Raw genomic sequence first — 23654 nt, 5'->3', positions numbered from 1 at the left:
CGGAAGAGGAACCGATAAATTTAGGGCGCAATCCTATGTCTGTGTACACAGGGGGGGCGGGGGGGAATACTACAACTACCAACATTCCCCCGCCAGCTGTAGAAGCTTTTTAAAAAAACACCACCACCTAAACAAGCATAGGATTGTGTCCTTGCTCAATGACACTCACTCAGTTGCAAGCTTCTGAATTGAGTTTGAATGCCGGGGCGGGGGGTTCTTCCTTAGGGTGAAGGAAGCAATAGAGAAATCCAGGAACCACTAACCCCAAACTAAATACAGTAGCAAAGACAACGCGCGCTTTTCTGTTTGTTTCTTTTAAACATGTAAACGTGCATCAAGGCTGAATGCAATTAAATAGAGCACAAGGCTTCTTCGGGCAATTGAGCGCTGGATCTGGACTTGAGGGGGTAATTTACATATATTTGCAGTACTTATGTACCGCTCCACATCTAAACAGACGACGGAGGGGTGAACTTCAATAGACTGGCCTTTGCTGCAACCTGAAAAGCACTTACTGAAACAAATCTCCCCGACCGCTAAACTGCTGGGATTCTTTATTTTGTTTTTTTTCTATGAGCAGCGGTTTTCACTTCCGCCCCGGGAGAGGAAAAATATCATCAAAAGGAACGAGGAAGCTCCGCCTCCAGATAATGGGAATACTACTCTAGCAGTTCTATCTCTACGGTTTCCCTTCCGTACGTCGGAGCAGCCATGAGTGCCGAGCCACGCAACCGCCACGAGACTCTAGCTTTGCGGAGACAGCTCATTGGGTAGGTGCAGTGGCTGAAGGGGAAAGCTGCTGGGGGCTCAAGCCAAGGCTTGGAAAAGACACATTTCCTCCCTGTTGTCGGGCAGCCCATCTCTAGGATGCCCACGCGCTTGCGCTCCTCATGTGCCTGTCTCTGAGCCTGGCCCTGGTACGTCAGGAGAAGCGGGCTCTGCGGAAGTATTTGCACCCCGCCAGACACCAGTCCTGTGTTGCAAGCGCGCCACGTGCCCGCGCTCCAAGTTAGTGGAATTGCTCCCTTGTATAGACTCGGGGTGGCGTCATATTGTAGTTCACATTCTCGAGGACTACCATAGCAAAACATGGGTCTAGACAATCACTGCAAAATGTATAGAATCATAGAATAGTAGAGTTGGAAGGGGCCTATAAGGCCATCGAGTCCAGCCCCCTGTTCAATGCAAGAATCCACCTTAAAGCATCCCTGACAGATGGTTGTCCAGCTGCCTCTTGAATGAATGAATGAATGCCTCTAGTGTGGGAGAGCCCACAAACTCCCTAGGTAACTGGTTCCATTGTCGTACTGCTCTTAACAATCAGGAAGTTTTTCCTGATATCCAGCTGGAATCTGGTTTCCTGTAACTTGAGCCCATTAGTCCGTGTCCTGCACTCTGGGATGATCCTGGCCCTCCTGTGTGACAACCTTTCAAGTAGAATCATAGAATCATAGAATAGCAGAGTTGGAAGGTGCCTACAAGGCCATCTAGTCCAACCCCCTGCTCAATGCAGGAATCCTTCAAGTGTTTGAAGAGTGCTATCATGTCTCCCCTCAATCTTTTCTTATCCAGGCTAAACATGCCCAGTTCTTTCAGTAGGGCTTTGTTTCCAGACCCCTGATTATCCTGGTTGCCCTCCTCTGAACACACTCGTTTGTCTGCAGCCTTCTTGAAGTGTGATGCCCAGAACTGGATGCAATTCTTAGGATGAGGCCTAACCAGGGCTGAATAGAGGGGAACCAGTACCTCACGCGATTTGGAAGCGATACTTCTATTAATGTAGCCCAAAATAGCATTTGCCTTTTTTGCAGCCATATCACACTGTTGGCTCATATTCAGCTTGCGATCTACAACAATTCCAAGATCCTTCTCATTTGTAGTATTGCTGAGCCAATTATCCCCCATCTTGTAACTCTGCATTTGGTTTCTTTTTCCTAGATTGTAGAACTTGGCATTTATCCCTATTAAATTTCATTCTGTTGTTTTCAGCCCAGCACTCCAGCCTATCAAGATCTTTGCACATCTTCTCCATACAGCTATGTCAGATACTTGCTTCAATCTTTAATAAGTGCTCAGTATAGTTATCATTTGATGCGCTTTCCATTTCTAATCTGAAGTTTCAGAGACAGGTACGTTTTACACATGCACACACATTCTGGTCAAGCTAATTTAGGGCACAATCCATACTGGATGGGGAAAGATGGAATCCGTAGGACATTTATTTTTGTCTGAACATGCATAGGATTTAATCATCGAAGACCTATTTGAAAACATCTCTTCAATCTAACAGGCCTTCTTGAAAGAATTTTACCACACCTTTTAGGACAAAGTCCTTGTATCTAGCCCACTGTTATCTCACCTGCTTCCGGGTTCAATTCAAGGTGTTGTTTTAACCTTTAAGGGCACGATCCTATTTATGATTAGATAGAAAAGATCCTATGTCTCCTAGCATGGCTAGCTGGCGAATGGTGGGAGTTGTACGATTTTTTTCGGTCGAAACACACATAGGATTGCATCCTACTGAGTGACTACCTTTGCTGTTTGTGCCATCATCAGAGGTCTTGCCTCCACCAAATAAAGCGTAATAGATATTTACTAAGAGCAGACCGGTTTAATACTGGCTGTAACATTAGTCCCCTTCACATAGACAAAGAGCTGGCAGGACTGTGTGACTGGTCTGTTCCCCAAGGTCACAGTTCCTCAGTTCAGCCCCACATCCATGTAGATGTCTGCATAGGTGAAGTCTATGTGTATAGTCTCTACACAATCTGGAAACCGTTAATGAGTAATCTTTATTGGGTGCAGTGCTGCTCCACTACCCCTTTATATCTATGTAGCCCCTTCACATGATTGACATGGGAAAGGGACTATTTTGGAATGCCCTCCCCAGGGAGGCCTGCCAGGTCCAGACACTATACCTTTAGATGGCAGGCAAAAACTTGGGTGCTGGAGTGTTTGAGCTAACCTGTTTGCTCAAGTGTTACTGTTTGGCACTTTAGGTTTTTTGGCTTTTCCCTGCTGACCCCTGGATTCTTATCAATGTTTTATTTTGTTGACTTATATGTTAATGTTGTTAGTTGCCATCCTAACAAAGATCATAAGGTGCTGTGAATTGTTCTCAGACAAGAATGGTGAGATACATATTTCTGTAATAAATACTGGTGGATAACTAGAGTCCTGTCCAGTTACACACACCCCTACCCCCCCCCCCCACCCTTGTCAGCTGGCACCTTTTGCATGCAGAACATGCACTCTACCACTATTTTAAAAAGTAATTTACACCTACCAGAGTTCTCTGATTCCAGGAATTCTCGATTTCCTAGGTGGCATATCCTCTTGGTTACACTTGCTTGTGCCTAGAGCATGAAAAATCCCTGAAGCTTAGCTGCAACTAACATAATACATATACATTAATAACTAGTGTTAGAAGGGCAGTTGGGGTTTATTATCAATCTCTGCTGAAAATTAATGAGGCTGGGAAATGGCACTCAACCAGACTTGAAATGTCTAAGCCCGCAACTGATATATGGGTCTTCACTGCAATTTTTTTACTGCTTCATTATGGTGCATGTGTGGACATGTAAACTGAGAACAAGAATTCATAAGCCCAAGGGTACCTTTCTGCAGTGCTCCTAGGATGGGACAACCTTTAATTCTTTAGGGCCATTTCTGTGCTGCTGCCTCAATTTCCCCCCTCCCGTTCACTTATTTGGATTCATTCCAGTACAGCTTCCAGTCTGGTTAAGGAGTTGAAATGGCCTGATAAGATACATTTTCCAAGAGATGGACAGCAGAAGTGCAATCCTGTTGATTCTCCTGGACCTCTCAGCTGCTTTTGATACTATCAGTAATGGTATCATTTGAGTCTGCCTTGTCAGAGTGGGCCTTGGAGGCACATTGTAAATAGGGGCTCACCCCTTTCTGGAGTGGGTCCAGAAGGTAGTGTTGGGGACTACTGTTCCACTCCATGGGCTACCTCAAGGTTCTGGCTTTTCCATGTTCTTTTAACAACTACATGAAACCACTGGGAGAGGTTATCTGGAGATTTGGGCTGAGGTGTTGCAATATGCAGGTGACATGCAGCTCTCTGGCTTGTTTCCATCTAGTAAGTCCAGATAATGAGTGTATGCGGGAGGCTCTGGCCCCATATGAGGCACTGACATTCAGCTCCTGGAAGGTTAGCTGAGGCAATGTGGTCCTCAGGCTGAAAAATGTCCCCATCCTTGGCCTGCACCCATATGAACCTGCCTGGACCCTAAAGTTAGCCTCAGAGACCCTGCTCTCTGGCCTTCTGCTAAGGTTGATTTAGTTGTCAGATGCTACAGGGCAGGGCCTTTTCCATGGTGGTCCCATAGTTGTGGAATTTTCTCCTGAGTATTCCACTTGTGCCCCCTCTCTTCAGCCTTTTTAAAGACCCTAAATACTCTTTATTCCACCAAGCATGTTCTTGATTGTATTGCTGCCCCCTTACATGATGTTTTAACATTTTTATTGTAAACTGCATTCTGAGAGCTTGTCCTAAGAGGTAGGATGTAATTAAATTAAAAATAATATTTAACAAAGTGAGGGTAAGAAAGAAGAAAAAATAAGCTTCACCATTGGTGTAAGTTTGATTGTGAGTTCTGCCTAAACCCTGTTTCTGCTGATTAGGCAGAGTGGTCTGGGAGCCAACTCAGATTTCCCCCCCACCCCCGCCACCCCAAAACACTCTTTCTATTAAACAAGAGGAAGTGCTTTCCCAGAACTAAAGACTGATACACCCTAGAAACACTGGCGAAAAAGCCCTAATCTTTCTTACCAACTAAATGCCTTGCTTTAAAATGCTTTTAAGTCCTGCAGCACTTCCAAAAAATGCCCATACATTTTCCTTACTGAACCTTTGGAAGAAGGGAACTATTTCTGAAAATGTCCCCATGTATGCCTTCTAATTTGCACCATTAGGCCACTCAGAATAACATAGAGACTGAGACATGACAAGAAGGAATCTCAAAGATAACTTAGGCTCTTTAAATAACATTCCCTCTATTAGATATTCTTCGTAAAAGAGACTTGTTCATATTCCTTGCAACTGGACATCGTAAAAGGTCAGTTTGATCTCACAGATTGTTCCCTTAGGATTCAATTAAAAGAAAGACAAAAAAAATGGCAATAAAATTAGTGATTTGGGGGAATGTTCTGTTGAATTTTTGTTTCAACTGTTTGGCTTTTATTTTTTGCTTTTTCTTCTTTTTTTGTTAGATCTTCCTGCAAGCTTTTTTTCCCAGAAGACCCCGTGAAGATTATCCAGGCAAAGGGCCAGTATATGTATGATGAAAATGGAAATGAGTACCTTGACTGTATCAATAATGTTGCTCATGGTAAGTGTGAAATCACATTTTCATTAATAAAAACCCTCAGGCCCAAACTATGTTACATGTAATGGTAACCTCACAACCAATTTTGAGCTGGAAAAAGCTACTTCTGGTCGGTGCAATCTGAAGTAGAAAAATGGCAAGGGTTTAAGTATGCGTGCTTAATGCTTTATCTGCTCCGTATCATTCCCACTAACAGCATGACCCCGTGCGGCAAATATGTGTTTTTCTTCACAAACAGTATCTGTGCACATCCACTGGACCTCAGCCCTGCAACACCAGTCAGCAGTGTCAGAACAATGGCTTTAGAACAACAGAGTAAGAGACCCATGAGCTGCCTTTTCTAACTTGCTGCTCTCTAGATGTGTTGGAATGCAACTCCCATCATTCCCAGCTGTATGGTTAATGGCCGTGGTGGCTGGGAATGATGGGAGTTGCAGTACAACACATCTGGAAAGCACCAAGTTGGGGAAGGTTGCCCAAGAGTCTGCACAAAATGGTGGGAAGGGGTTACTGTGCCTCTGTACAGCTTTTGAGGAATTTCATTTGTGGAAGATTGAGCAGAGACCAGGGGTGGGAAAGATGTGGCCTTCCAGATGTTAGACTCCAAGTCCCATCAGCCCCAGGCAGCATGACCAGTGATCAAGGCTGGGATTTCTAGTCCAGCATCTGGAGGACCATCGATTCTTTATCCCTTGACAAAAACCAAGCCATGTATATCTAAAACTGACACACAAAAATCCTGCTCCTGTAATTTTTCAGTACTAGACTGTATATAAAGTAAGAGACAATGTATACATAGTGTCTTAATAAAAATTATGAATTGATATTGAAATGGGCATTCTCTTACCCTCCGCCATCTTTATTTTTCAGTGGGACACTGCCACCCTGAGGTGGTCAGAGCAGCATATCAACAAAATCAAATGCTAAATACAAATTCTCGGTATCTGCATGACAATTTGGTGGATTACGCACAAAGACTTTCTAATACATTGCCTGAGAAGCTGTGCATTTTCTATTTTCTGAATTCAGGGTAAGTTTGTGATACAGCAGTAGTATGGCAACTTGTTCATTATCCTATCATTTGCAGTCCTGTGCACGCTTTCGGGCAAGCACCAAGTAAACACAGAATGCTTTACCTCAGAGTAAATATATGTAGGATCAGGTCATAACCCTACTTGCTTTAAAAAATCAAACCAGAAATTCAGTATTGGAAATAAATTATATGGCATTTGGATTCTGCAGACACCATCTTTCATAACTTGAGTGCAAAACATGTAGGTTGTAATTTGCCTGGTGTCCACACACACAATCCCCCCCTCATTAATTGGGGAAATCACATTGTGTCTCCTTCTTTATTTTAATTAAATCAAATGCTTGACATTTAATTGTACGTCAGTATCTCCTCCTTGCCAGAATGAATATTTTTTTCTGTAATGGTAGAAAACACATCACAAAGCCTATAGATTAGCTGGGTCAAAACTGTACTGCTCAGTGTGCATTTCCCTTTTTGTATGCCCTCATTTTGTTGTGCATTTTGTACATCTGAATTGTGATTACTCAGTTCTGTGGACTAGATGCAAAACAGTAAAGTCAGAGAGGCCACTACTTGGCTGCATATGCAAATGAGAGAGCTGGAGAACTTTCCATTGTAGATCAGAAGCCAACGATCTTGCCCTGAGGTTGGCACGGCAGTATACGAAGCATGAAGATGTTCTTGTTATTGACCAGTAAGTATATAAAATGTTTTGAATATATCATATTATGACGTAGAGTCATTCAAATTGCCAAATATACTTTGTACTTTTTTTAAAAAAAAAAGTTGAATGATTACTATTGGGAGGCCTATCACTAAATATTTGTTACATTTGAATTCTGCTCTTTTTCTAAGAACCTAAGAGGTACCTGAGGCTCCCAAGCAACTTCTCATTCAGGTACTAGAAAAGCCTAGACCTGCTTTGTTTCAGAACCAGAAGTATATCAGGCTTTTTTCTTTTTTTTTTTTTGGACCTCAGCTTGCATGTCATCATCAAGGTATAGTATATTTAGCCTGGAAGGAAATTACACAGCACTGCACTACTGGAACTGTCTCTGAATCTTTGCTTCTTGACTAAACAACAACTTACTTTCCCAAAGAATAGGACAACAGTTGAAAGAATATCTAAAGTACCCATAGCACAGCAGCTGCTTCAGTTTGGCAGTCTAAATGTTGCCAACATCTGTAATAGTCAGTGTTACAATAGACAATGTGGAATTGACTGTCTAGTTCTTCTGATTATCATTATTTTTTATTTTAAGTGCTTATCATGGACATCTGACATCCTTGATCGACATAAGCCCGTATAAATTCAGAAATCTAGGCGGCCAAAAGGAATGGGTCCATGTGGTATGCAAGAGACATTAACCTTTTCAGATGATTTCTAATTCACCTAAAACCAGGGGGCCTAAATAGCAATTATACTTTCTGTGGACAGGCTCCTCTCCCTGACACATACCGAGGACTACATAGAGAAGACCATAAAGATCCAGCCTCAGCATATGCCAATGAAGTGAAAAAAATAATTGACCAAGCACATCAAAAAAGCAGGAAGGTAAAATAAAGGAATTACATGGAATATAACCTTTTAATCATATTGGCTGCATTTATCTCCTTTTTTGTCACAGTGGCAGTGTATGGATTATCCAAGGCTTCATAATCCATAGTTGATGAAGCCATGTACTCCCCCCCTTCCAATCACTTGCTGGCTTCAGCACAAAGATCCTAGCTTTGATTAAGGTAGCATTCCGTATTACATCCAAACTGCAGAGCCGGGCTAGCTTTGCAATCTTATGTACATTTACTTCTGAGTAGAGATTTATGGGATTGTGTTATATGTCTTTATATGTCAGTTAACAAACCAGGAAATTCTGGAGATGTGTGACCATGACAATTGTCCACAGCTTTAATAAAACATGTCTATGAAACCTCAACCACAATTGAATGTGATGTTGAAAATCTTTTTTGCAAATAAACACCCAGAGCGCTTCAGCTATCAGGTGGTATAGAACTGTAATAAATAAATAATGTAAAATATATTTCATTCCAATACAGCCTGTGCCCAGAAAACTTTCTAGGTATACACCTTTTTGTCTGGTTAGTTGGCAGAAATTCTCATGTGCAACAGCAATTCAGCAGGGAGACTGCCACTGCGTGAAAACATTTCTGGAGCAGGAACACTAACCCAGCCTTTTTCTAAAATGCTGATTCACAGTGATTCAAGCACTACTAGCTTCATTGATGTTACATATCTTACCTTTCAGTTTGCTGCATTATTTGTTGAATCTTTACCAAGTGTTGCTGGCCAAATCATTCCACCACCTGGTTATTTCCAGAAGGCAGCAGAGTAAGTTTGTCTATTTAACTGTCATTACACTTTTCCAATTTAATCTAAACTGCTTTTTGTTCTTTCTGCTGTATATCCAGAGGCTAAGAACGTACAAAGTACATCATTCTGCAAGTTCCAGCCAGTTAAGCAATTTTACATCCTATTGATTTCAGTGGGGGCTTACAAAATTATTTATTTTATTTCATTTGTGACATTTATATACTGCTGGATTACTAAAAGTTCTTAGCAGTTCACAACAAATGCTTCCCTTTCTTGGGTAGGATTATGACCTTAGCTGCTGCCGTTTGACCTTGTGCAGAGATTAACTGTTCTGGGATTTGTTTTTTTGATAAGTCTAGTTTTATTATGTTTCTCCTTTTAGTTTTAAATAAGCTAACATTTAGAAATATGCAATCTTATTTCGTGGCAAACAAGCCACTAAACGAGTTATTCAAATTATGGATTTATTCTGTTTGATCTGTCTGCATTTCTGCATTAATATAGCTATGATTCTGGCTCTCTTAATAGGTACATACACAAGGCAGGAGGCATATTTATTGCTGATGAAATTCAAGTTGGCTTTGGCAGGGTTGGCAAACATTTTTGGGCATTTCAACTTCAGGGAGATGATTTTATTCCTGATATTGTTACAATGGGAAAGCCAATTGGCAATGGGCATCCTGTCTCTTGTGTAGCCACAACAAAGGAAATTGCAGAGGCATTTTCAGCAACAGGAGTAGAATATTTTAATACAGTAAGTAGTTATCCAAATTCTTACACTTTGATAGAAAACTACATGTGGACATCAGCTGTACTGCTAATTTTAATATATTTTATATAAAGCTTGTTTACTGGACATCTTTTACAACTACATTAAATTCAGATTGAAAAATTGTACCTGCTTCTAACAATTACATGAAGAAATCTTATCTTCCCTACTTGTGATTTTTCTCCCCTGGGCTCAGTTTGGAGGAAATCCTGTGTCCTGTGCAATAGGTATAACTGTCTTGGATATTATTGAGAAAGAACAGCTTCAAGCTCATGCTCTTCAAGTGGGTAGCTTCCTCATGGAATTACTCAATAAGCAAAAAGTGAAGCATCCTCTAATTGGTGATGTCAGGTATCAATTTCTTTAAAACTAATCTTATTTGACATAACTAGTATATCCTCTCTATAAAGATATAGCATAGCACCTTTCTTAGTGTCACTTGCTAGGTTTTTCGGTTGGGGGTGGGCGTTAATAGGACTGATTACATAGAAGAGCCAGATCACAAAAATTATTCATTACAGGTTTCTTGCCTTGTTGTTGATTTCCCTTTCTGTTAAAGGGGTGTTGGATTGTTCATTGGAGTAGATTTAGTACAAGATCAAGAGAAGAGATCACCTGCTACTAAAGAAGCAGAATTCATCATAACAAGGTACTTGGCTACAGCAGTGTCTGCCCATTCATTCCCCACAACAACCACACTGTGAATTTCATAGTCCAAAACAAAAATGCTCAGATACATTTGAACATACAAAAACTAGACATTTGACTTATGAGAACTAAAAGTGGAGATAACACTGTATAGAGTTGAATCTAGTTGTGGCATTCTATGATTTCCCCTCCCCCTGCAGCCCCGCCCTACCACTCAAAATCTGCTCAGGGCTGAAACCCCCTGAAGCAGATTTCTGGGTGCTTTGGAGGGCAGAAGTCCTAACAGATTTCCACTGGTGTGACCCTGGGTTTAAGCCAATGAGGGTCTGTCTTAACAGTTACCTTTTCAAAGGAGGTTCTCCTTTCCCTCCACCACATGACTCAGAGAAGGACCTTGTGGTTCCTTTGCTTATGATCTTTCTGGAGCAGATTCTGCCTGGTTATGCAGGGAACTACTTGTGCTACCTCACACACTTAACCAGGAACACCTTGGAACCTACATTTTAAAATAAAATTACTGGATTTTGTTGGAAGTTGACACACACAGCTACACTGAAGACCGCTAACTCTGGGGGAGTAGTGTTATCTTCATGGGGCCAGTCCTATTCCTCTTGATAGGACAGTGGTAATTTTGTACGGTGACAATGATGGAATAGTTGAACAGAAACGTTACATCCAGGTGTAATGACCAAATTTTATTCACTTGTTTTTAAAAATCTAGATTAAAGCAAGAATTCGTTATGTTGAGCACAGATGGTCCAGGCAGAAATGTGCTTAAGTTCAAGCCACCCCTGTGTTTCAGTGCTAAAGATGCAAAGCTTGTCGTGGACAAGCTTGATAAGATATTAACAGGTAAGAAAGCAAGGGTAGCAAGCTTAGGATTGGCTGATGTGCATCTCTCTAAATAACTGAAACTCAAGGGTAGTGTGAGTAGCTAGCAGGCTATGCACTGAAATCTAGGCCCTTTTAAGAAAAGAATTTAGTTAGCTTTCCTCAGTCCCAAAACTAAGGTCTAAAAACTTGCTCACACCAAGGCCTACATCAAACATTCTTTCCCTCCCTCAGAAGGAAGGGGGTGGGGATATAGAAATAGTTGAATGAAAACACTGCCAGCCATGTCTCAAGTGTAAAACCTAAATTTCTGGGAGACAGGTAGGCTGACATACAGCTGCTTTCACACATATTAAATACTTTTCTCCTCCCACTCCTGTGTAAATGCTGAGGTAAGAGTTTCTTCACCTCAGTTGTGAAAGAGAAATGCACTACATCAATTCATTTGACTTATTCCCAAGGGAGACAAGTAACTGACAATAGCAGCACATGAATGGACTCTATAAGCAAGCGACGGGCATACTATTCTGAGCCCAGTTTAGCAGCAAAACAATGAAAGTCTAAGTGAAGAGCAGGTCTATAGTTTTTAGTTCTAACATTAGTCACTCTTAGTATAGTAGAACAAAATGTGCTCAAAGGTGATTTCGGGGGGTGCAGGAGAGAAAATAACTTAACATGGCAGGAATGGGGGAGGGGGGACAAAGAATCCACTTTAGTGCCTTCAGAAATGAAACTGAAATTTTCACTGCTGGTTGTACGCTGAATGCCCCCTGCTATAGGTAAATGAAGAATCATAATCTGATTAGTATTGTTGAATATTCTGCAGAGTTAGAGAAAGGAGACGCCTAGAGAAGCTCATTTCCAGTACTTCAGAGGATAAGTATTCAGGTAAAACGATAAAACAAAGTCTAACTCTCCATGAAAGAATCCATTACCCTGAATAGCTGCAATTTAATCCAACACCACAATCTACAATAGCATGCCATTACAAATTATTAAGAAAACTATAATTCGCTGGCTTTAAAATGTGGATATTTAATTATTTCATTCCATCTCTTACAGGTTACACACATGGTGCTGATTTCTACCATGTTTCTAATATATTTCACTTAAGCTACAATGATAAAATACTACTTTTTCTGGACGAAAATAATTTGGTCTACTGTATTTTTGTACAATTCTGATGTTAAAGAAGTTCAAAGTTCTGTTCTACAGCTGTTATCTGCTAACCTAACTTTTCATATGTATTATAGCGGAAGCCAAATGATTTATCCAGAAAACATAAGTCACCATACTTGTGCTTGTTTAGTTACAAAATCCAAACCACCATTAAACTCATTTCTGCCTGTATTATAAAATTAGCACCTTTCAGCCATATGGGAATGTTTTCTTCTTTCCTAAAAAGTATTTCATTAACAAGGTAAGCAACAGCTATTTAACAAAGTGTGTACCTAAACATTTAGCAACTGAATTACTCAGTAGTTCATGAAGTCATTTAATGTTATATTTATACCTCACAGACGTTTCATTACGCAAACAAAAGTGAAGTTTTTACTAACAGTAAGAGATTTACATGGAAAGCATGCAGCTGCCATCAAACGCAGCTTTTATTTTTCATTCATGATCAAAGGGAGGTAAATAACATTTACATTTAAGCAGCAGGCAAGTTTGTCTATGCTGGTATTTATCAAATTTAATAATGTCAGCTTACTAAAAAAGTTCTTACAATTCTTTTAGAGTGCCTAATTGTAAGAACTCCCCCCCACACACCAATTTTTTCTGCAAAAGTCAATTTACAGAATCAGATAAAGCCCTCTGTGTAGGGTGGGGAAGTGACAATTTCAGAAAGTTTTTTTTATAAATGTTTCAATTTGCACTAAAATGCTGTTTATAGTTGCTATTCCACAACTATTTTTACCACCCCACTGGTGCTTAACTGGAAGGAAATAAGATCAGATCAGTGAATCATGATATCTTGTAGTAGGCAGTGCCTTTGTGGGTGGGGTGTCGGGTGTACTTGCAGCAGCCTTTTATTTTTCACAGGACAGTTTAGAAATGAGTGGGCTGTACATTAACTTGTAAAAAAAACTAAATTGTGGTCTAAATTTACAAGCCCTGTTTACTGCAACCTCTCACATGCTTTGACAAGTAAACCATGGAATCTATGTAAATGGTCAAAATGTAATTAACTCTACATCCACCATGTATTAGTTAAATAGATAACTAATTTGGGTCTCCTGGGAACTGTATTACTACACAATGAAAACAAAATCAACTTAGAAAGTATAACATGGCCTGCCACATGTGTAAGAATTTGGGATAGCATGCTGCCTCTCTCCTCTTGAGTGCAGATGGCTCTCTCTATGACACACAAAAGTATGGGTAGCACATACTTTTAGCCATAGGTAATGTTAACCAGAATTTAGAATTATTAGGGATGTCCATCGAATTCAGCCAAAGCCAGAATCAAATTAGTCCCCCTTCAGACTGCTTCTGATATATCCTGAGGCAAAGCAGGCTTCCATCTGAAGTGACAAGAACCAAAACTGGAGCCTGCACAAAGCTGCATTCTAGATCTGGGGTTTGGAAAGCTTGACAGTGTATCTTGAAAAATAGAATCTTTTTCTTTTTCTTTAAATGCTAGCGGAGGGAGAGCCTGAGTGACTGACAGTCATAGGACACATTTTACAAGAGGCTCTCTAATCGCTGTGCTTTGGAGGAGGGCAAAGATGGGACCATGAAACAACCCTTCTTCTAATGCCACCAGACTTCACTATGAAAAACTGCTTTTCAGTCATAACTTTCTATCCCTGAAACTTTGTAGACTTTTTACTAGGGGGCACTTCTAGGCTGACTGAAGAAAGAATTGTCCACACAGGATAAGCGCATCCTTTCCTGCAAGTCTGGCTGCTCTTGCACAAAAATCCTTGCACATATTATGAAATTTGGCAGGCCTAATCCTCTCCTAAGGGGCTGTTATGCCTGCAAATCCCATCTACTTCTGCCAAACAGAAAAAAACAAGTTATAGCAGTGTTGTTTTTAATTTCCTATAGTAATTAATGGAAGACATGAAGCCTCGGATTTCCAAATCTCCTTTTGGGTTTGGTACCCAAGTTGAAGCAGGCGGCCTATGAACTGATACAAGCAAATTCAGGCTGTTTTCTGAAGCACTGAATTAGAGTTCAACTAGAGTCTCTTGTGGTCAGTGCACACATCTATTATGGTTACGGGTGGAAGAGGAAGAATTTGCACTCCTAAGGGAAATGAACAACTCCCCAAGTCCTGTTCCTAATTTTGATGATTACCGGGCAGGCTACATACAATGTGCAGTAGTCCCAGCTTAGGTATACATTATTTGCATTCGGTACTGCAGATTTAAAATACTATAAGTCTTGAGCCAACTTACCACAGCAGTGTACTATAATAAAATAATCCCCCCTCTTTGAAGTGGGGCTCATAAGTTATCTACTTTCTGCTGAAAAGAAATAGCATGACCAACAGCTCAAAATGGTTAGCTTAGAGGCAGCTATAAGATAGTTTCAAAGAACTTGGAAACAAAAGAAATACTGAAAAACCAACTTTTTAGGCAGCTTTAATATTACTGTAAGCATTTAATGCTAAAAATACTAAGTTCTAAACAATAGTTAATAAAATGCATAAGAGCACAAAGCCAGTCAGGTTGACAAAGTGTGGTCAGTGAATTATTGACTTAAGCCTAAAGGTGGCTTCAGACATAACACATGTACTACATAGAGAGTCTGGGAGTTTTGTATATATGGTACTGAGCATGTTTCCAGATTCTTAGTAGCAGTTAAACTTAACTCACATATACAAAAAAGCAGACTTTAATGTGGTAAACATGTCTAATATTGCCTTGTGTGTGTAAATACAGCCTTGAGCCCTACACTAGTTTAAGTGTCCAATTTACAAGTAGTCTCCTCCTAGATTCCTGTGACCCCAATTCCTACGCAAGCCAATCAGAAGCAATTATCAGAGAAGTCCATGCAATTGCCTAAAAGCCTCAATGCCTGTTAAGCTTACCAGTTTTTTCTTAGTTTTGCAAGGCAGGCTAGTTTGAACCTTTAACGGTTTAACCAATCTTTGCTGATCAGTCATCAATGTGAAGGTTAGAACATGCTCCAAATCTAACCTCTGCAATTTATGCACCAGCCACTAACACTTCTACTGAAAATCTAGGACTTCTTTCCCCTGAGCTATAACAGGATGGCTGGAATAATGGCACAGGATACTGGATTATGCTTTTTTATTCAAAAGCTAGAATAGCATCAATATCCATGTCATGGTGAATCAGAACACATGTAAAATACCTTACAATACATTAGATTCCAAAAAGGTACCAAAAAGTACAGTAAAATTAACACTTCCATTACAGGAAATGTATGACACAAAACCAATACAAAATAAAAAGGTGGAAAGTGACACTGGTTCCCTAAGATGCATCTCATTCTGTACAACTGGAATAACATAGTTCATAGTTCACTCCAAGAGGCAGTCCCTAAATACAGAGCTGCAGCTTTAAGCAGACCCTCAAAATCAATTTCAATTTAACCTATCAATAAAATCATTAATCTTCAGCAAGGCTGAAATTTACACACCACACTGTCTAGACAACTATTATCTGTAAATATTAAACAAAGACATTTCCAGGGAGCTCTTCAGATACACATAACAGGCCATAGAAATGTATTGTAAAGTTAATTTTGGTACATAATTGTAATGTCCATCTACAGCATTGAGTACAAAACCTATGCAGTAGTTTTCTGCATGAGAGCATGCCACTGCATACCTGAATACCTTTGATCAATATGGCTTGTAGTTATTCTGATGACCACGCCTTGGAGCTTTCCCATAATTTGAACTGCCTTGACCTATGAACAAGAGATCAAATGCATTAAACTGCTATTTAGTTATGTTTGCATATACCCAATACAGTTCTCTTTACTTACTGTAATCATAGCCCGGTCCATATCCAAAATACCCATATCCTGAATAATCATAGCCTCCATAGCCACCATAACCTTGCTGATAGCCGTATCCTTGACTCCCATAACCCTGGTTCCAGTAATTGCCATAACCTTGATTCCAATTTTGACTTTGAGCTATAGAAAGGAAAACCATCCACAAAATCCCATTTTAGTATAGAAGTTTGTTTTAGAATGTGTCCATACTAAAGTAGTGTGTGCAATACGTACCTCTTCTTCCACCTCTTCCCCGGCCACCTCCAGAACCAAACTGTTGTTGCTGATATACTTCTTTCGGTTGAGCTACCTTTATCTCACACTGAAAAGAGTAAAATTTATATTAAGACATACTTCTAAACTTTTAAAACATTTACAATGTTATAACAATATAATTTGAAGAGTTCAGATGCTTAGATTTATATTCATAAACCAGAGTAGTTACAGATTCTAGCGAAAATATCTACCTATTGTATAGAACTTGGCAAGATATTAGGACTATGTTAAACTCTAGTTATCTTCAATGAGTGTGCTAAAAAGAATCCAGTCACTACAATTAAATTAAACCTCTCTACTTTGGCTCCTTTTATAATTACTTAATAGTTTTATAAAGAAAACTTCAGTACAGACAATCTAAGTACAAGCATTTCTATAAGCATGCCACTGAAAGACTTCTACATGTAAAAACAGCCATGTTCCCTTTTAAATATAAATTTAAAAGACTATAAAGCACCCATTTGTACAAATTGTTATGTTGCCATACACACATGATCTTCAACTAAAAATGCTATACATATTGACCAACTATTCTAGAGTTCTAAACCGCCATTTATTGGTTTAAACGTCCTCATTAACACCCCCCAAACGACAGTTCTACAACACTTTCCCAGTTACTGCAGCCTCTGCTGATGCACTTGCCCCATGTTTCAACCTTCCATTGCTATCTATGTTTTCTGTCATATCTTTCTGTTTAGAATAATCTGCATCCCAATTAGTTAGCAACTTCCTTCAAGTTCTTTGCTATAGCAAAACCTACTCTACATCTCTGAACTTTGCCTTCCATATTCTTATCACCACATTCTCCTGGCAAGGGATTACTTCTGCTATTCAAGGTGGATAAAAAAAATCAATTAAAAAAGTTAAGCCAGTATTTTAAGATGCAAGCCAACTAATTTAAGTGAACTGATGGAAGTTCAGGGAAGGGAAGTTTTCTTCTCGTGCCCTGTGCCCCCAAATTCCTCTCTGAGGGTCAGAGCCAACCCCAAATAATGTGGGATGGGGCAGAGGCAGAGACATCTTAGACAGGCAGAGCTTTGTTCACAGAAGGCACCACCACTCAATTTTGATTGATTCCCCCTTCCACCAATGGCTTTGAATACCCTATCTCTACATTGTTTAAGAAGGTTCACCTCAGCCCTCTGGAGATACTTTTTGAAGGTGCTGCCAGCTGAAGAGACAACTAAATTTTGTGAATTTCACTCATTTACTTATCTGAGGAGCCAAGCCAATGGACTTGTTCCATGTAACAGTGGGAAATCATGGGTCAATTAATTAACCCATGATTTGCTGCAGCGTGTGCCTGGTGCGTACCACTGCCATTTTGAATATGCAAGATTAGTTTTTAAGAAATCAATGGGTTGTTTAATCCACAATTAACCATAATCCACAATTGTCTATTTAATCCACAATCAATGCATGTCACAGAAAAACCTCCAATTGGGCCCATCAAAGGATGTTAATTCAAAATGGCAGCAGCACACAATCCCAGAAAATCATGGATTTATCAACTCACAATTTGCTCCATTAAATGCAAGCCAAGTCAATATATTTTAAAATAAGCTGATTTAGAAAGAAATCAACAGATTAAACACTACATTAATATCTTAACTGAATCATAACCTATAAATGGATAGGTCAGACTTCTGAGATTAAGAATTATATGTCATATATATTAGATTTTTGTTGGCTTCCTATTAGACCCAGGAACTACTAAGTTAGGATTTTCTAGATATGGGAAATGCTATCCTACAGGTCAGTTCACAAGTTAACATCATTATTTGTAAACTGCCCAGAGAGCTTCAGCTATGGGGGGATATATAAATTCAATAAATAAATAAATAAAATCAGTATTATATATATTTTTAAAAGGCTTGTGTTCTTGCATATTCCATCCTTCTTCCCTGCAAACTCAGCTTTAAAGACTTATTTTTAATTTCACCAGAAACCATAGTTAGCTATTAAAGTGAAACCATACACTGTGATCTGCATTAGCCCTGCAAATCAGGATCAGTCATTTATATTCCTGTTTGGAGGACTCAAACAGGCAAAGGCATAGCTTTCCTGTTTGGATGTTCACGGCTAACTGTTGTTTCCATGAAAGGAGATGTAACTCATTAAAAGTGAATGTACAGGACAGGAGTACTCACAAGGACAGGGCTTGCTCATTCATGTATCAAACTATAATCTGATGTTACTTGCAAAATGACTCTCCTTCACCAGTCATGTTCTTCTATGGATCATCTAGTGTTTCCAGCTATGAAAGCCTTGCAATGTGTGCATTTTTACAATTATGAATATTTGACACTAACTAAAAATAGTGTTTACTTTGCATATTGTGGAGAAAATATTTATCCCGGGAAGGTGGAGAAAAATTAGTTCTGTTGATTCCCAGCCCTGTTTTTTGGAAACTGGACATTTACAATCCAATGACATATATGTTTATTCGGATGAATTAAGTGTTTATTGATGCGGTCAAAATATCTCTTTGTGAGGCACACTGGGTGGTGGAGGGGTTGTGACTAGCCCCTGGCTCGTCTCAGCACTCATGCTTTGATCTGGATTATTCTCTTCACTTGTTCCTGGATGTTATTTTCACAGTTGTCCTTCGTCTCTTAATGCAGCTGACCTCAGCAGTGCCCGTGCCTTTGTGTTTCCCTCTTGCTTCCTCCGCTGCTCTGGCTGGCGGAGCAGCACCTCCTCCTACCTTAAGTGTTTATAGAATGCATCCTTAGTTACAAGTGATCTTAGGTCAAATCCTTGACCATGTAGAGTGCAAAAAAGATCTGCAATCTGTCTCTAATTCAGCAGCACAGATGGCATGTGGGCACAGTTGTAAAACGTTGTAAAACGAACTATTTTATTGCAAATGTATGGGTTCGATTGAGTCCATTGTGGGCGCAGTTTGCATACGTAAGAGGAACCCTCAGAAGGTGTAACAGTTGTTTTTCTCTTTCAACACATGACGTAAGGAGGCGCCATTCCACACCATTATAGGAAGTGGGGAACCTGTGTGCGTCCCATACATTGGAAATGCTGAGTATTCATCTGCCGTGGGGAAGAAAAGTCAGCTGTTCTATGGGGATCCCTCCACATGCAGGTGGACTGGAACATCCCACATATATTTTCATTGCTACGGGCAGCCAGCTCATATGCAAGTTTGTTCAGGAAAATAAATTTCAACATGGGTTAATTGAATTAAAGTAAGCCCTTTTTCCTGATGATTTATGTCAACTATTTAAATTTATGTCAATCCACCTTGCTCTACAGTAAGAAACTGCCATACAGCCCTGATGGTTCTACTCTTCTGAAGTCTTACACAATATTGTAGATTAAGCTCTGAGCAAATGAATTAAAGACAATATAAAAGTATACACTTTTTCCCAGCTGTATTTTCACCTAAAGGTAAGAAGTGAACCACTAGGTCAGCTCCTCCTAAAGATTTAAGTCTTAAAGTTAGCCAACTCATCAATTCTTACCTTGCTACCACTGACATTGTGGAATTTTTTCTCCAAGATCTTCTTGACTGGGTCTTCTTCCTTAAACGTGATGAACACAAAACCCCTTCTTTTGTTGGTCTTAGGATCCATCGGAAGTTCAATCGCCTCAATCTGATGAAACACAATAATTTATGTTCAAAGCCTCATCAGATTAACCCCATTACATTATCTGGTAATTCAAACCACAAGTGTGAGATTCAGTGTACAAGAGCCTAAATTAAAAGTTGAATTGAAGTTTTGGGATCTTCTTGGAGGAAAGTAATAGTTGACAGAGCAACTACATCACATATGCAAGAGGCCATTACGCTATGCAACTACAGTGCAGGGTTTCTATACTGAACTGTCAAATTATTTATTCCAAGGTTCTTCCCTCTGAGTAGACAGAGCTTATTGGAGAAAATGTTTACAGAAATACAATGGTTAGAGGACCATAATATTACAAGGTATTATATGACTGTACCAATTCAAACTATCAGAAATCTAGATACTATATGTAGTGACACATGAGCTATGTAACATGCTGGGTATATGCCCAATTCACATCCTCTCATTAGATTCTATCCTATCTAATGAAAGTTAGTTCCTATCCTGTCTAAACTCTGCTCGGTTTACACACCTCTCCAAACTCTCCAAAATATTCCCTGATTTTGTCTTCTGCTGCTTCTGGGTTAAGTCCACCAACAAATATTTTCTTCACAGGATCCTTTTTCATTGCCATTGCCTTTTTAGGATCAATCACTCGTCCATCCAACTTGTGTTCTTTCTGCTCCAAAACCTACAAAGCAGTTTAATAACTTAGGATGACTCTGGCAGGAGATTTACAAGAATGTTAAAATGTTAGGATTTTAATCTTCAAACTCACTTTGTCAACACTTGCTGCCTCTTTGAAGAGAATGAATCCAAAGCCTCTAGATCTCCCGGTATTGGGATCCATCTTTATTGTGCAGTCAGTCACTTCACCAAATTTTGTGAAGTAGTCTTTCAAGTCCTTTTTGCTTGTATCCCAACTGAGGCCACCAACAAACATTTTCCTGTAACAATGTTTAAATGTTAACATTAGTGCAGTAACAACAGAAGGATGCACCTAAGAATAGTGATCACAGTTGCGATGATCAATATCTCATTTTTATGTATTAATTTCCTTTCAATTAAGTGACCTATAACCACTTTTCCCCTAATATTAGTTTTCGTTTAAGTAGCAGAAAACTAATAGGTACACCTTTATATGTGGTATTATATTAGCTCTATAATAGTCTCCCCAAATCATTCAATTTCAGGTTGTATCTATCTGCAATTAAAAACTAAACAAAGTTACAGCTAAAGTATTAAACCTTGGATCCAGACTTAGTCATGATTAGAGTGGACTCATTAAAACCAATAGGATTTAAGTTCATCATGACTAATTCACCCCATTGATTTCAATGGATCTGCACTAACCATTTTTTAAGTCCAGATCCTACCATATGCATGCTACAAATGGATATTTCAATTATGTAATTTTTAAAAATAATATTGCAACTCATCTTGACATTTTTGTAGGTAGAAAGTCTCATCAAAACATACTGATTAGATAAATGGATACCAGTTTCTATGACGCTGCTCTCATTCAGTTTTTAGATACATATAACTGAAGCATCATTATGAAAAACACACTACATACTGAGATTTCAAAAGATAAGCATTAGAAACTTCAAAGCCTAAAAAATATGTATGGCATAAGTCTTTGATTTCAGATTTTACTGTCAAGAGAACCATTTCAACAAAGATGACGTCATTTAAGTATGACCCTTCTAAAACTTCAAAAAACCTCACTTCCAGTGAAGGCAACAAAGTAATGATAACAATGTGGTTTTAGTTTGTTCAATTGGATTTTGGAGAGAGTTTGTATTGCTCAAGTCAGGCATTTTCTGAAGGCAACATGAGGGGTCAGTCAAAAGAACATTTCAAAAAGGGGCTCAAGTGAGTTCATGGAACAGAAGCAAATTGCTCAGCTTCTCTTCAAGGAGACTACTCTATCCAGCAACCTTCTGAAGAAACCCAATTCCAGCTGAAATTCCATTAATATTAATGCATCTGTAGAACTTCAGATATACACATGTCCACTTAAATAACAGCGCTACCTAATCATTTGTGGAAGGCAATACATAGACTCCGCTCTTCATCCAACAACCTTTAATGAGCTACACCTAACCTCAGTCAAGCGGTAAGAGGAAGCTTCTCCGTGTATTTGAGAAAAGCACCCAAGCACGCGGCAGGGGGAGGGGAAGAGATTTCACGTATTTTCAACTTTAGGTGCACACACACCCTTCATTAAGCCGTCATCATATAGCGCTACCAGGACGCGCCATGGAAGGGGGGGAACCCATCGCCATTTCAGGAAACTAGGAGGCTCACCGCCCCTCCCCCCACCACATGGCGCCAACAAAAGGCAGCTTCAGAACAAAGGAGGAGGTCCCGCTGCCGCAGCCCCTGCTCGGCTTATTGTAAGCTTCAGCCCGAGAAGCTGGGCTAGAAAAAGAAGGAGGCGTCCCGCACAACGGCGTGACAGCCACTCTCTGTAAAAGAAGGGCCCGCGAGGCAGGCGAGGAGCGCGTAGGGCTGAACGGAAGCAGCGGCCTCGCCTCGGGCCTGTGACTCCGACCAGGTTTCTAGCTAGGCGCCACAGAAAGAAACCGAAAGAAGGCTAAGAGAAAAGGAGGGAGGGAGAAGAGGGCGCCATGCTCACCCCGCATCCTCCTCGTTCTTGCTGGCATTGATCTGGTCGCCTTCGGCTCCGTTCTGGCTACCAGTCGCCTCGGCTGAAGCTGCCGACTGTCCCGCCTCTTCTCCATCCCCGTCTCCATCCCCGTCCCCGTCTCCTGCCTCGGCCACCACCGCTGCAGCCACCACCTCTTCCTCCTCTTCCTCCTCCAGCTGCTGTTCCTGTTGCTGCTCCTCGTCGCCGCCACTCGCTGAGCTCTCGGCCGCCGCCGCAGCCGCCGCTTCGTGTCCGTTTTGGGTAGCGCCGAACTGCTGCTCCACCTCGGCCATGGTTGCCCGCCCGGAGAGTGCGCCGCTGCCTTGAACCTGCGTACGAGGCAACAACGGAAGTCGCCCCCGTCAGCGGGGCCTACGAAGTGGAAGGGAAGGCGCCTCTCGACACACAAAACGGGCGCGCACCTCTTGGCCGCCCAACCCCTCGCCGCACGAAGCGGCCTCCCGACCCCACCTTCTGAAACTCACGTTAAACGCCGATGCTGTCACGATCCCAGGCCAGCCGGAATCCGGTTCCAAAAGCCTCGTCCGGTCTCTGCAGATGTCGTTGGCGGCGGCAGCTGCTCCTCCCCTCCCGCGCAGTTTCTGACAGACAAACAGACAGACGCGGCCGTTCAGCGCTACCCGGAGGGGGAATGCACGCTCCCGCGCGGCCTCCTTTTATAGACTTCGCGGGGTCGCGCGGCCGCCCTGCAACAAACCTGCCGCTTATTGGTCGGGTGCGCCAGTCACACCTGTAGAAGGCCATTTCTCGTTGGTTGGGAAGAGGCCCATGCGCTCTTTCCTCTCCCTTCCCCCGCTCCAACTGCTGGCTGTGCGGCCTACGGAAGTGCAGAAATAGAAATCCCGAGGCCTCTCAGTAAAAGGCAGCCCGAGAGCAAAAGTTTCCCCTGAGCTCACCAACGCCTCTGTGGTAGAAAACACTACTAGTCTCGGAACATAATAAATGTCCCATATTGTGAGCGCTGGTTCCGGGGGACCGAGGGCAACATTTCCTCCTGGCCCCCTCCACCGCAGCCCAATCTGAGGCGCCAGTGAGCAAGTGGAGGCGCCGACTGCTAGACCTCTTGCCTACCTGTGAAGGCCATAAGGAGCAACTGCTCCTGCTGTGTGCGCTCCCGCTCTCCCTGGGTAGAACGGCAGCTGGGATTGGGCCCATTGCACCACCCAGAAGGACCAG

General features: G+C 41.0%; 2 protein-coding genes across 6 annotated transcripts; one reads left to right on the top strand and one right to left on the bottom strand.

The window, feature by feature from the left end:
• Window positions 1-584: 584 nt before the first annotated feature.
• PHYKPL (5-phosphohydroxy-L-lysine phospho-lyase) lies at window positions 585-12320 on the top strand. Of its 4 annotated transcripts, none has more exons than XR_010025209.1 (13): window positions 595-770; window positions 5239-5357; window positions 6225-6384; window positions 7007-7081; window positions 7650-7737; window positions 7826-7942; window positions 8652-8734; window positions 9245-9470; window positions 9682-9836; window positions 10045-10134; window positions 10855-10985; window positions 11744-11852; window positions 12027-12320. XR_010025209.1 is itself a non-coding variant. In XM_063120799.1 (13 exons), exons 1-12 carry the CDS (start codon window positions 712-714, stop codon window positions 11811-11813), a joined length of 1326 nt encoding a protein of 441 aa, XP_062976869.1. In that variant the 5' UTR covers window positions 597-711; the 3' UTR covers window positions 11814-11852; window positions 12027-12320. The 4 variants fall into 4 exon arrangements, 3 of the variants coding, with proteins under 3 accessions (XP_062976868.1, XP_062976870.1, XP_062976869.1); XM_063120799.1 differs by having other exon boundaries at window positions 597-770; window positions 11791-11852; XM_063120798.1 differs by having other exon boundaries at window positions 585-770; window positions 11791-12320.
• A 3146-nt stretch (window positions 12321-15466) lies between these two features.
• Window positions 15467-23108, bottom strand: HNRNPAB (heterogeneous nuclear ribonucleoprotein A/B). Of its 2 annotated transcripts, XM_063120801.1 has the most exons (8): window positions 22943-23108; window positions 22446-22786; window positions 20583-20751; window positions 20337-20495; window positions 19700-19831; window positions 16179-16266; window positions 15933-16085; window positions 15467-15854 (listed from the first exon to the last, which is right to left on the bottom strand). In XM_063120801.1, exons 2-8 carry the CDS (start codon window positions 22748-22750, stop codon window positions 15787-15789), a joined length of 1074 nt encoding a protein of 357 aa, XP_062976871.1. In that variant the 5' UTR covers window positions 22751-22786; window positions 22943-23108; the 3' UTR covers window positions 15467-15786. The 2 variants fall into 2 exon arrangements, with proteins under 2 accessions (XP_062976871.1, XP_062976872.1); XM_063120802.1 differs by lacking the exon at window positions 15933-16085 and having other exon boundaries at window positions 22943-23105.
• Window positions 23109-23654: the final 546 nt, after the last annotated feature.

Source organism: Elgaria multicarinata, chromosome 3 (genome assembly GCF_023053635.1).
Source record: "Elgaria multicarinata webbii isolate HBS135686 ecotype San Diego chromosome 3, rElgMul1.1.pri, whole genome shotgun sequence".
Classification (NCBI taxonomy): Eukaryota; Metazoa; Chordata; class Lepidosauria; order Squamata; family Anguidae; genus Elgaria; species Elgaria multicarinata.
The sequence above is the reverse complement of the archived record's forward strand: the minus strand, read 5'-3'. Positions and strand labels throughout refer to the sequence as shown.

What these genes read in the sequence shown, in the direction of transcription:
- HNRNPAB (XM_063120801.1), bottom strand. Translation starts at nt 22,750, where the DNA reads ATGGCCGAGGTGGAGCAGCAGTTCGGCGCTACCCAAAACGGACACGAA. An exon ending in AAGAACGAGGAGGATGCGGG is followed by an intron (nt 20,752 to 22,445) that starts GTGAGCATGGCG and finishes ACATTGTTACAG; the next exon opens with GAAAATGTTTGTTGGTGGCC. An exon ending in AGGCAGCAAGTGTTGACAAA is followed by an intron (nt 20,496 to 20,582) that starts GTGAGTTTGAAG and finishes ACTGCTTTGTAG; the next exon opens with GTTTTGGAGCAGAAAGAACA.
- PHYKPL (XM_063120798.1), top strand. Translation starts at nt 712, where the DNA reads ATGAGTGCCGAGCCACGCAACCGCCACGAGACTCTAGCTTTGCGGAGA. An exon ending in GATGTTCTTGTTATTGACCA is followed by an intron (nt 7,082 to 7,649) that starts GTAAGTATATAA and finishes TTTTATTTTAAG; the next exon opens with TGCTTATCATGGACATCTGA. An exon ending in CCTCTAATTGGTGATGTCAG is followed by an intron (nt 9,837 to 10,044) that starts GTATCAATTTCT and finishes TTTCTGTTAAAG; the next exon opens with GGGTGTTGGATTGTTCATTG.